The 12,578-nt window shown below is 41.2% G+C and overlaps 1 protein-coding gene across 1 annotated transcript; it reads right to left on the reverse strand.

The window, feature by feature from the left end:
- Positions 1-718: 718 nt before the first annotated feature.
- On the reverse strand, positions 719-11,886 carry RRN3 (RRN3 homolog, RNA polymerase I transcription factor). Its single transcript, XM_059484234.1, has 18 exons — positions 11,755-11,886; positions 11,523-11,626; positions 10,994-11,050; positions 10,076-10,165; positions 9,855-9,984; positions 9,354-9,413; positions 8,824-8,887; positions 8,283-8,352; positions 7,697-7,795; positions 7,010-7,105; positions 6,438-6,573; positions 5,537-5,667; positions 4,788-4,918; positions 3,821-4,005; positions 3,426-3,534; positions 2,856-3,008; positions 2,555-2,642; positions 719-2,150 (listed from the first exon to the last, which is right to left on the reverse strand). Exons 2-18 carry the CDS (start codon positions 11,613-11,615, stop codon positions 1,992-1,994), a joined length of 1,851 nt encoding a protein of 616 aa, XP_059340217.1. The 5' UTR covers positions 11,616-11,626; positions 11,755-11,886; the 3' UTR covers positions 719-1,991.
- Positions 11,887-12,578: the final 692 nt, after the last annotated feature.

Consider the following 12,578-nt stretch of genomic DNA (forward strand, 5'->3'; position numbering starts at 1 on the left):
TCCAACCTAGGCTACTCTATGACTTTATGATTCTATAGTAGACTGCTTTCTTCAACAGATACATTGCATTTCTCATGTGAGACAAAATTGCACCTCAGGATGAGCATTCCTCTCACAGCTGCTGGTATTTACAAAGTCTCTTCAGCAAAGCACCAGCACCTGCCAGCACACCTGCCTGCCATTACATGGAGAAAACCAGAGCTGTCACAGCAAAGGTGAAACACACTCCAGAAACACTTAAAACTGTGTAACTTGAGTACAGACTGTTCAATGTCTGCACATTACACTTACTGGTTTTTTGTTTTGTTTTTCATGATATGTGGAAGCTCCTGAATCACATATCTAGTATTACAACTGGGCAAGTTTTCCGCACCCTCATTTTGGAAGTAGTGTCTGAAAGTGTTGTGATGTGAAAGGCATCTTTCAAACATTCAAAGGATATTTTCCCTGCTGTTGATCTGAGGGTACTTCTGTGCCAGGAGAAAATGCAATTATTTCAGATGGAAATCTATTGTTTATTACTCAGGACTGACAATAAAGAGGACTACAATTAAAACCAAAACTTCTCAGTTTATACAATTTTGCAGTGTCATCTCCAAACTCATTTCTGCAATCTGTCAGAATGAACACCCCAACTTTGAGAAGTCAGGCTCCAGAGAGGGCACCTCAGTTACATACAGACATACAGGTTTTCTCAAGGATGTTAAGAACTGCACTCTTTGCATCAAACTTTATTGGCTCCAAATAAAAATGTTTTGAAAGCCTCAAAGTTCTAAAGAAGGGCAACTGGAGTTTAGTCTTAAATACATAAAATTTCCAACCAAATGTTATACGAGTAACATTTATTTTTTCCAATTGTTTATATTCTTACTCAAATCTAAAAGCCAGCAACCATGAAAAGAAGACAAGAAACCTCTGTAGAGAAACTCTACACTGACAGACACATGGACAACACAAGGACAAGGACACCACTGACACCATCATGTCCTTTCCATAAGGGAAGATTTTTTTTTCTATTTTCAGCATTCGCATATAAACTTCAAATCTGGCAAATAAATACCTGTCTTGGAGTGCTTCACAAGCACCCCAAAGAAAACTATCTACAAATAATACATTCAGCTACTCCCTCATTTTCAACACTTCCAACAGCCACCACTTTCACATGTCTGACCTTTCCTGGCTGGGAAAGGTGTGTGTCAGCTACAGATTTCAGGAGGGATAGTGTTTGTGTCTGAGCACACTTCCCACTAGCAAGTGGCTTCACCAAGCATGGTTCTACTAAGTAAAAGCTGAAGAGATGTGTGTGGAAGAACCACTGCCAGACTGGATTCATGCCCTGCCTACTGAGGGGTCTCCTGGTTTAGGGCATATTTAAGAGGAAATTTCCAAAGAGATCCCTCTAGAAAGCAGCTTCAAGCAATGTGGCTACTGACTGCTTTATCCCAGTACAGAGTAAGTGAAACCCAATTAAATCAGGACAGGTTTTTTCTTTCCACTTTCTCAAGCCTCACATTGGGTGCCAAAAAATGGCACCTTAGGACAAGAGATTACACCATTACTATGAAACCAGCTCCAAAAGAGTCATCAGAGTTGGAACACTGACAGTGGAATTCTGGCCCCCACAGAAATCTGCAGGAAGAAACACCAGAATTTCACCCCTGATACATAAAACCTTGTAGAGAAACATTAGTAAAAGAAGTTTTGAAGAGTTGGAAAAAACTATGAAAAAAAATCCTTCTAAGTCATAAAAACCATTTCAATGTGAAATTTGTAAAATATCACCCTATTTATTCTCTAAGCTTTTCTAGCAACATATAGCTTTACTTAAACATATCTGTAGAAATCTGATGACTAAGAAACAGTAATTTTTCTTGAATGTAGTTACTTAAAACATTTGCCAGTTTGGAAAGTTGAGCTCAAGTCTCTTTCCAGAGCAAAACATTGCACACAATTTTCAACCTCTTCCACACTTTCCCTTCTGATTGCCCATGTCACAGTGGGTATGGCACGTAACAGTCTGCAGGGGAGCCAATGCTGCTCACAGGGCTCCGTGTGTTGGACTCATAAGAATGTGGTGCAATTTCCACCACACCATCATTCTGAGGAGTTTCTCCTTTCAAAAAGTCATCGTCTTCATCTTCAGAAGTACCCTGCAAAAATGTAAAAGGATCAGTGAGAATAGGAAGATACTGTCAAATCTTAATAGAGACCTGGATTTACACTGTGACTGCCACAACCACTTGGAAAGGTAAGAGAATTAGATGTAATCTGATTATGAAATATGGGAACTGAATGACATCTACAGGGTGGATTTCCCACTGACATCATCATGTCCATTTTCTGAGCACATTCAAAAAGCTTTCAGATGGCTTCTGTGCTGCAGGAGAGGGAAAAGTGCTCCCAAGGCAAGAATGGATCAATTCCTAAAGCTTCCAAATTTCAGTCTCAGTTTCCCCTAAATGTATAATGTACTCTTACCTACTTTAAAAAAATATTCTGCAATAAAAGCAGCTGATAGCTAAACTTGTTTGGATCAGGTAATCAGGAAGACTACCTTTTTAATGGGTTTCTTCAGATCCTCAAGATCTTCAGCACTCAGCTCTTCCCAGAACTGATACATAGGATCAATGGTCTTCTTTGATCTGAGAGAGGAAACAAAGCACAGAATGAGTTATTGTATTCACAGCAGGGGCACATTTTAATTTAAACCTTTGACAATCTGGTTAAAATGCAGAATATGAAAGGTACAAAGGATCAGGGAGGAAAGTGAATGGCAGAAACACTGACAGTTTGCTACAGGCTGTATTCATTATTAACTAGAAGGCACAAAGGAGTTGTTCACTTTCCAGTTCTACCTTTTGAGTATGTAGGGGTCAAAGGGGAAGAAGCTGTCGAGGGGGTTGGTGCAGGTCTGCACAAGGTCGCCCCCGGTGCCGCTCCGCACCACGGGGATGAACTGCCTGTTGTTCCTCTCAATAATGGTGTAGCAGAACACCAGCTGGTATTTCCTTTAAAAAAGGGAATAAAGGAAAGATAAGCATTCCAGCACACCCAAAGCAAGATTTTCAGATGGATGGTATGAAAACACAAAGTTATTTTTTAAGAAATATCACTTCTATCTTCCATTTTTCCAGCTGATATTAGGAGTTTGCAAGATAGTCACGAGGTAAGGGGTCTGTTCTCTTCCTCTAAACCCCTATAAACTTTATTCCAAGTACAACCACACTGGCTCCAACACAGAGCAATCCATGTCATAGGACTGCAGGATTCCACTGAAATTCACCTATCAATAAACTTATCCCTAACCAATATGGGCAGTATTATGTCTCAGTTAATATTCAAGACACTGCCTAACAAAACCCTATGCTGGTTTTAGATACACACAAAACCTGTACCAAGCTTTACTGAAGTAAATGAGCAGGTACCTGGTAATGGCAGCAAACAAGTTGACAACAGAAGGGATACAAATCTTCAGGGGGTTTAGCTGACACATGACAATGCGCTCAAAGTTCAAACTCTGCAGATATGACAGACCTTCAAAACAAGAACAATTAGCAAATATAAATTAGATGTCATATAAACTGAACTTAATTGCTAAGAATTTCCAGTGTGACATGCCTGCACTCTGCACATCACCACAGAAGCACATCCTGGGGCACCCTCACAGTAGAGGTCTGACCCCAACATGTGTACAAACCATCTCATCTTATTTAGAGCACAACGACATAAACTTGCCATCAGACACTTGACTGAATTTACCACTATAAAACACAGTAACAGTAAAACTTCTAATGAATCCTTTCAAACGTAATATGCTCACCTTTCCTTAAACTTCCATCCAGAAGTTGTTTGTGACGGAAAATAAGTGTATAGAACACTGCCTGACACGTGGAATAGAATGGCCCATGGAGAGCTACATCACAGTAGGCATTAGCTCCTTTATCCTGATTGTCAATGTATTTATGCAGCCAGTTCACCAGAAGATCCAGACATGCTTTTACTGTACTGTAGTGCAGGGAGAAAAAAGAAGTGTAAAAATAACACCTGAAATGGTGTAGAAAAGATGTTCAACAAATACTCAAGAATCTCAGTGGTTATAAGAACATCAGTAAGAAAATCTCTTTGTAAAGGAATGATTCTGTTACAAGCTTTCTCTTTCATCTCAGCATAAAATGAATCAATCAGCACTGAAAACCCCAAACAGTGAAAGGACAGGATGCCAGAATAGATGAATCCATGAACACACAGTAAACAACCAGAATCCTTGGTTACAGGTAATACAGAGCAATGCCTCCCATGTCCACCAGGTAATTCCAATATCCAACTAACTCCCATGTTAAAGTCACCACACCCACCCTGAACAGCACAAAAATATAGCATGTGTACATAAAAAGGAAGATATTTTAACCATTCTCTATCAAAATAGTAGAACAAATGACCTCCCTGTTCCAAAGCCTGCAACAAATTGCCAAACACTGGGTACTGAAAACATCAGATACTGGGAATCCATGACTGCCTGAAGTCAGCACAACCTACCCCTGCTCAGCACTTCTTGGTTAGTGAAGCCCTAAACAGCAAGCCATGAAGCTCAGCAATCATGAGTCTGCATCCTGCATGTGTTTTCCTGGAAGCTTCAAGACAATACTGAACCAGTATTGTTGAAGGGACAAACAAGACCCTTGATTCAGGCTTACTGACAAAGCAGTGGGAATAGAACACCAATTCTCTACTTAAGCTCCACAATAACATGAATTGTTTGGTTCTGCTCATGTATGAAAACAACTTACATAATGGGAATAAATTTAGCTCTTGCCAAGAAGCTGCCAATATAACTCCCAGCAGTCTGCCTGATTACTGAAGGATTGTTTGGATCCTGCAGTTTCTTCCAAAGATGGTCTAAAAATGCTTCAGCCAACCCCTGGAAAAAAAGATACACAGACATTGTGAGATGACACTGTTTAATCAAGAGATTCCTAATACTTAATTCCCATAATCTCCACAACCAAACCACGACAAAAATCTACCTATAACTGCAGTAAATAACCACACCTACACATGATGGAAGAGCACTCACTTCTGTGTCTTTTTCTATACTCAGTTGTAAAAGAAAGAACAGTTTGTTGACAGAGATGGGATAATGGAGGGGTGGGGGAACAACTAACAGCAGACACCATTTTCAAATCAAAGAGCTAACAGACAGCATCTCTGCAATAGTTTTGGGATGCTGAAGAAATTTGCATCCCGTGTGCTGGGTGCAAGAGTCCAACTGATTTTGTCAAAGAGATCGGTTTTAACCAAGTTTGTTCCTTCACACTTGCTAAGATTCCATCTGTAAGTGGTTTATGAACAACATGGGAAGAGCAGCCATAAAGAAAAAGAAAGGAGTAACAGAGAAGGAAAAGAAAGTGAAGATACTGATGTACTTGCTACCTTCAGAGTAGAATTACAGCAGAGAAAACTGTTTTGTAAAAAAAATCCAAAACAAAGATGCAGAAATGACAGAGGACACTGCATTTTAAAACCAGTTTTTACTCACCAATTTAAAGCTACAGATGTAAAACATGAAATACTGTACATGACATGAAGCATGGGTTGGTAAAATGAGCTTGTCAAAAACAGAAACCAGATCCCGATACAAATCCTTTGTGTTGTTGATGTCCAGCTTGCCTACACAACAAAGAAACAGAAGAAAATGAGCCATTTCAGGGTTTTTTCCTGCCCTCATGCTGCAGAAGTGGTATTTATATCTTTCTACACCAGTAAGAATATGTAAAGAAAAACTGTCAGCCTGACTTCTCAGTTTATCTGACATCTAAAAATCCAAGTGTACAATTCTACTGCTTTCTAAGGTGGTGTAAATGAAGAATCTCTCTGTGTGAGTGTGCACATATATAAAGCTGCTAGACATGCAAACTTTGCAATAATGTGTTAGCTTAGAAGAGCAAGGAAAAAAACCCACAAATAAATCACCTGACTTATGTGAAGAAGATACAGCATAATGGTTTCTAAATACATAAATCTGAAGAATTCAAAGCCTTAGTACATAACACTGAAAGGTATTTCTTTATTCTTCTCTCTTCTGCAACAAAGGCAATTGATTAATGTGTCTGGTTGTTCTGATCTACTTCCAAATCTTGTGATGTTGAAAGGATCCATAATTCTAACACTCAAGTAGAGCAAATGATAAAAACATTTATACCCTACTACAGTTTGGATACAGTATCATGTTAATGGAATCAGAATGTCTCCAAGTGAAAACTAAACCTCTGAAGTCCTCACTGTACCTCTCCCAGCACTGGGCAGAGGCAGGAAATGTGAACTACAGCCTGCTAATGGCACAGTTCTGCTTTATCTCACAGTACAGTGAGAGAGAACTCCTCTTATGTGTTTACTTGTTAGCAAAACAACAAACTTGTTTAGAGAGCAAGTGTTCTCACCATCCACATGGCAAACATCTCTGATGTATGAGAATAGGATGGTCATCAGGATGTCCAGGCGCTCTGCAAGAGGATGGGCCATTCTCTCAATGTTGGGAGAGACAGCTTTGTTTCCTTTTCTGTCTTCATCTTCCTCCTGGTAGATAAAATGGCACATGCAGCTTTTAAATACACAAATCGCAGAGACAGCAATTACAGGAAAAGTCAAGCTAAATTTATCTTTCAGCAATATGCTAAATTTCATCTTTTTTTTTAACAAGCAGTATCTCATTATACAGTATAAGTAAATTTTTGCACACTAAGCCAAGTATCATGAATTCTTTAACTAGCTTTATTGCACAGCTGCTTGTGTTTTTCCATAATGAAATTGATTTGCTGGATGTAGCACTGGGTGTTTACATGAATAAAACCAATACCTGAGAACACATTAATCATTTGTTGGCTGTTCAGGTTTCAAGAGCAGTGTGCAGTGCAGTAACAACAAAGTAATAATGAATTTCTACACTTAGTTCATTGCCACTTCGGAAGTGATAATTTTACAAAAAAAAATTTAACAGAACAAGATAACCAACCATGTCAAAAAGTCCCTCCTCTGTAGATTTTTCCTCACTAGCACAGTTATTGGCAGTTTCTTCAGCATCTTCAATATCTTGCTGTGGAGTGCTAACCTACAGATCCAAACAAGAAATAATTTCTATAAAACCATGACAATAATAGGAAATCAGGTATGTTATTGTTTATATAAAATACATGACCACATGAGTAAGTTCTTTACTAGATTCTGTCCTGAACTAAATAAACATTTTAAAAAGGAATGATGTGCCATACACAAATGAACACTCCAAACTTTCTGAAACTTTACCTCCCCAGCATCTGCTCTGCCCAGATTGTTACACAGTGAGGCAAAAAGCCATGATCATTTACAGTGACCCTGCCTTATTTTAGGACTTTTTACTTCAAAGAGATGACAAAACAAATCAAGCACACAAAGGGAAGCACATTCACATTAGCACTGATCACCACAAGACAGTTATTTGGATTCCAGCAGAGACTCCAGGCAGGGTGTAACAGCACACACCATACAGTTACCCTCAGCTGTGGGAACATCTTTATCCTGGGAATGAAGTGTAAATTTGGGTGGGTTTATACCCATGATCACAAGGGCATTTTTTGTAGTCTAAAAATGAAACATATTTCATTTCCTACTCTGTGTATTTTAATGCCAACCTTCCATAAAAGATAACACAGAATAAACTTACATCCAACTTCAGCAGCTTTTCAATAATAAGCTCCAGAATCTGAAGCCTCAGAGTTGGGAGATACACAGTAACTCGCAGCAGGTTATGGACATAACATTCCTATAACACAAAATTAATTGGTATCAATAATAGCGTTAACAGAAAGTCACACTTCTGCACAGGACTTCTAGAAAACAAGTTTCTTAATTTGTTACCTAAAGACCCAGAAATAGGTTTAAACAGATTGTGCTCAATCAAGAGTAAGTTAATGTATAAACTAACAAACAAGACAACCTGAGACTCCTCATCAAGGAGGTCCATGGTGTGCATTGATTAAGAAAACAATCCAGTGAAAAAAATATGTGGTGATGTTATTAAAGATGAGCACAATGCTTGTGCACAAGGAACTCAGAATGCTTGGACAGCCTTACACTGAACAGACATGACCCCATACATGGTTATTATATATAACATATATAATCATATATATAACAATTCTTGAAAAATCTGCAGAGACTGCCATCAAATCAGTTGTAATACTATACAGAACATTTATACATTTAGATAAAGAGATGAACAAATCAACAAAAATAATCATAGCTCTTACCAGGGTTCTTTCTGATTTATTAATGAAAGGAAAGAATTCCACAAGTATCGGCATGAGAAACTGTGGTGTCCTATAAATAATTAAAAACCAAAAATCAGACCTAAAAGTTATAGGTTGGCAAATATTGAACTCCAGCACTCTAAAGATGTACTGGAACAAGCTTATTTCAAAGGAACTTTATTTTAAGGCAAGCAATTGTATAAAATGTGGTTTGGCAAGGATCATGGGACAGATAATAAGTGGCAAATTTCTACAATGCACTTGTTAGAAGCCACCTCAAATATCACTATAGAATATAGAATACAGAGCCACTATCAACACTTCTCCTAATTCCCGTTTCTGTTAACAGGATTTTCAGCTGCTGATGCCTGACAGAAACTTCATAATGTTTGTATAAAGCATTCTACCAGCTAGTGAATACTGGGAAAAATCATGCAATGAAATGAAGTGCTATACTTCCAATTAAGAGGAAAAAACCCAAGCTCCCAAGCTTGAAATCTGCAAGGGAAGGGCACACAATCCCAAGGGATTCTGTACTTACGAAGGAACATATCTGGCAACAGTTTGCAATGCTCTGTGGCAAGTATCAAAGTTTGCAGAAATGTCTAGAGAAAGAAAAAAGAATTCTTATGCACTTGGTTACAGAAAACTAAATCAGGAACCAGTAAAAACGGTTCATATCAACTACACAATGGAATGATTCCCTAGGAAACTGCATTTGCCAAAATATTCTTTTGCAAGGGTGTATCTTGAGGTAAATAAAATAGAAACCAAACAGCTCCTAACTTTTCTGTGGCTTTGAAAGAATCAAGGCTAGGAATGTTTCCCTATGCATTCTATTCCTACAGATAATAGTTCACCAAGAGGAATGGTTTCAAAGTAATAAGGAGTGGGTCAGCACACCATTGATTTGAGTACAAGAAAGTCTGTGACTTGGGAATTTAAGGATGTTTCTTCGTGGTTTACTTGAACTCAGCTCAATTAATTTTGTAAAAAAGGAGCAACACGCACTAGATACTTTTTTAGTAAAGGCACTACAGTAGCACATATATCTATATCCTTTATACTCACTTTCATCATCATCATCAGAATCTGAAATATCCACATCATCTTCTCTGATGGTTATTCGAGCTAGCAAAAAAATGAGATTATATCAAAATTGTATAAATCTTATAGGTAACAAATTCAATAGCAAACACACTGAATAACAATCTCCACCAGGACTAAAACATCAAAATTAGCCACAAGACTTTCTTAAAGACTGTTTTATTTACAGAACCATGAGGTTCTTCAGAACATCTAACATGATCCTCACACTTCAGCTTTTGGGTTTTTAGTAGTAAAAATATTATACAGTTCATTCATTTCCAAGACATCTTCAGAACAGGATCTGTATTAGCACCTAGAATATGTCTTCTAAAATCTAGGTACATAAAACTGTCTGTATGACAATCAACGTGAAAAAACTCAATAATCCAATAATTAATTGTGTTATGGGCTGTATTTATACAGAACTTCTCTATCAGGGATGTTGATGGGCAAACAAAACTGAGTAAGAGAGCAGTAACTTACGGGGCACAAACTGTGCCACGATCATCCGGAGGCAGGGCCTGAGATGGACAGTTTGTGCTGACACAAGGTTGCCAAGAAAACCCAGATATTCTTCCACCACCTCTCGGCTCCTTCTCAACCATGGCAGCTTCTAAAAGTAAGCAAAGATCAAGACGTCAAAGAAGGATGTTTTGAGTACTAAACTCTTAATCTTTCCATGTAGCAAACAAACAGATACTTACCAGCAAAATGTTGACCAGTTGTCCAAGCTCTTTGGTCAAATATGCAACAGAAGCTCGAAATTCATGCAGCCAATTAATGATCTGGGCATCCTTAGAATAAGCAGAAAAAGTAGGTAACTATTTCAATAAACAGTACTACCTAGTAGCAGAAAATAGCAAAACCCTTAGAAGTCAAAGATTAAGACTAAATAGAAATTGTTTTCACACTTAACATGAAAGGAACTTCAGTTTGTGCCCTCACCAATGGAAGGTCTTGAATGCAGAATACATTCATGCCAACTCCTAAACCAACAGCCTGCCATGAAGGCTTCAGTCATACTGAATAAGGCATGAAAGCTCCCTCACACAGAACTTAAAACAAATAGTATTCCATCATAATTTTCTTTTCTCTTTTGCTGTAGTTTAAGCAGAAGGGACAATCAAGTCTTGAAACAGCAAATGTGGCAGGTACTTGTAGCTATACAGAAGAGCTGTGAAACAATACTTCTGGGTATAACTACTAAATGCATATGTATGTTACTGCCTAATGAAACCAGATTTAGGGAGAACAGAGGGTAAAATTCAATGCAACTTTAATGCTATGAAAGTCAGAAACCACAGTCTGATCTACAGAAGTGTCTCTATAATCAAGCATCAGTGACCTAAAAAGATGGCATCTGGAACAAAGACAGACTCAAAGGGTAGAGCAGAGTCACTAAGCATGAGACACCATTTATAAAGATCCTGCATATACAGATATGTATAAATAGACCTTTTTCTCCCCATTTAGGGTTTTTATTCTGATGGTTTCTGCAAAGAAAAAAAGCTGTTAAATACAATTTAAAACAAAGGATTAGTGTAAGACCAGAATTACTTGTCTGGTGATTACACTCAGACACGAACTTTAAATCATCAGACCCCTGACTATCAAAGTCTTACCTTTATGTCTGGATCTGACAGCTGATGTTTTAACAACTCAAAATCTGTGGTGTCACCCTAGCAGGGGAAACAAAAATAAACAAATTACCTTCTTTTTTTTTTTTCCTTCAGTAAAAACTACCAATTTCATCAATGTATCTGAGCAACCAAGTACTGAACAGGTACATCAAGAATGCAAGACAGCCAGCTCAGGAAAGCTGAAGCAGCAGTAACAGGGTGTTGTCCAGAAGACAAACGAGGCTGCTGGCTCATGTTCAGCTGCTCTCCTACAGACACAGCTGGATCCCGGGCACACTTAGCATAAGCCAGGCTTTACACGCACCCGGCCATTCAGGTTGACTCACGGGGGAAATCTTTTCGCTCGCACAGCAATACCGCCTGGCACAAGCCTACCACGCTCAGCCACCCTCAATTGTTTCCCCCAAGCCTTCAGGCATGGTCCCGCCTAAGGCCAAACGAGGCTTCCCACGGAACGACCCCAGGAACAGCAGCCCGGACGCGGCGCAGCGCCCCGAGAAGCCGCAGTCACCTTTTCGTACTTAAGCAGGATCTCGGTCAGGGTCCCCCCGAACCGCACCGTCTTCCTGGGCGGGGAGCTGATGAACTCGTCCGCTCCCAGCATGGTCACGGCGCCTGCGGGGAGGGGAAGCCGCGTGAGCACCGCTCGGAGGCCCGGGGCGCCTCTCGGGCCCCTCCTCGGCAGGGAGAGCGCGGGAGCCGCTGCCCCCCTCCCGAGGATCCCCCCCGCCGCCCCCTCTTGCCTTGCGGCGGCGGCCGCGCCCCCGCTACCGGGGCCAGCGGCGCCTCGCCCCGCGCCCGGCGCGTCCCGGCTGCCCGCGCCGCCACATGTCGCTCCGGCGGAAACTGCGCGGCCGGGCGGAAACCGCGCCGGGCGGCACCGCCCCTCGCACCGCCGGGCTGCACCGCCGGGCGGCTCCACTGAGCGGGCACGGGGCGGGCACAGAGCCGGGCGGCTCCACTGAGCGGGCACGGAGCGCCTCCCCTGAGCGGGCTCGGAGCGGCACCGCCGGGCGGCTCCACTGAGCGGGCACGGAGCACCGGGAGGGAGCAGCCGCGGCGCTGCCCCCGCCCGCCGTGGTGCGGCCGGACCGAGGCAGCCGGACAGGGACGCGGAGAGGTCGTTTCTCTCCCCGTACGCGGGGATGAAGCCGGGCAAAAAGAGCGGGAAGCTTTACTCTCGTCACCGTTCTGGCTTTAACACTGACTCCCAGCGTGCCGGGGTGCGTGAGCAGAAATCCAGATTTATTCCCATCCCGGGATGGTTCACAAGCGACCGCTCCCCGACCCCTTGGGCAGCTCGCCGCGAGCGGCGGGAGTCGCTGGCAGCCCCTCACAGCACAGGTGACACCGAGGGCACGGCCAGCCTGCGTTATCAACTAAAAACTGCAATCCGAAGGGGTAAACTAAATGGTCCCAACAATTTAATTGAGATTAAAGAGGGCCAAGAATCTGCCCTCAAAAAAAGCGGAGTTTGACCTTGGGAAGTAATAATGGATTTGCCAGAACAGAGGCACAGGAACTTCAAGTGAGATTTCTGGATGTCTTCATCCTCCCTGTGTAGACT

This window comes from Ammospiza nelsoni, chromosome 17 (genome assembly GCF_027579445.1).
Source record: "Ammospiza nelsoni isolate bAmmNel1 chromosome 17, bAmmNel1.pri, whole genome shotgun sequence".
In the NCBI taxonomy this organism is placed as follows: domain Eukaryota; kingdom Metazoa; phylum Chordata; class Aves; order Passeriformes; family Passerellidae; genus Ammospiza; species Ammospiza nelsoni.

Bases quoted from the DNA above. Each gene is read 5' to 3' on its own strand.
- RRN3 (XM_059484234.1), bottom strand. From the start codon at position 11,615: ATGCTGGGAGCGGACGAGTTCATCAGCTCCCCGCCCAGGAAGACGGTG. The intron at 4,006-4,787 runs GTAAGTTGTTTT...CCTGCACTACAG, and splicing joins GCTAAATTTATTCCCATTAT to TACAGTAAAAGCATGTCTGG. The intron at 2,151-2,554 runs GTAGTCTTCCTG...ACATTTTTGCAG, and splicing joins TGAAGAAACCCATTAAAAAG to GGTACTTCTGAAGATGAAGA.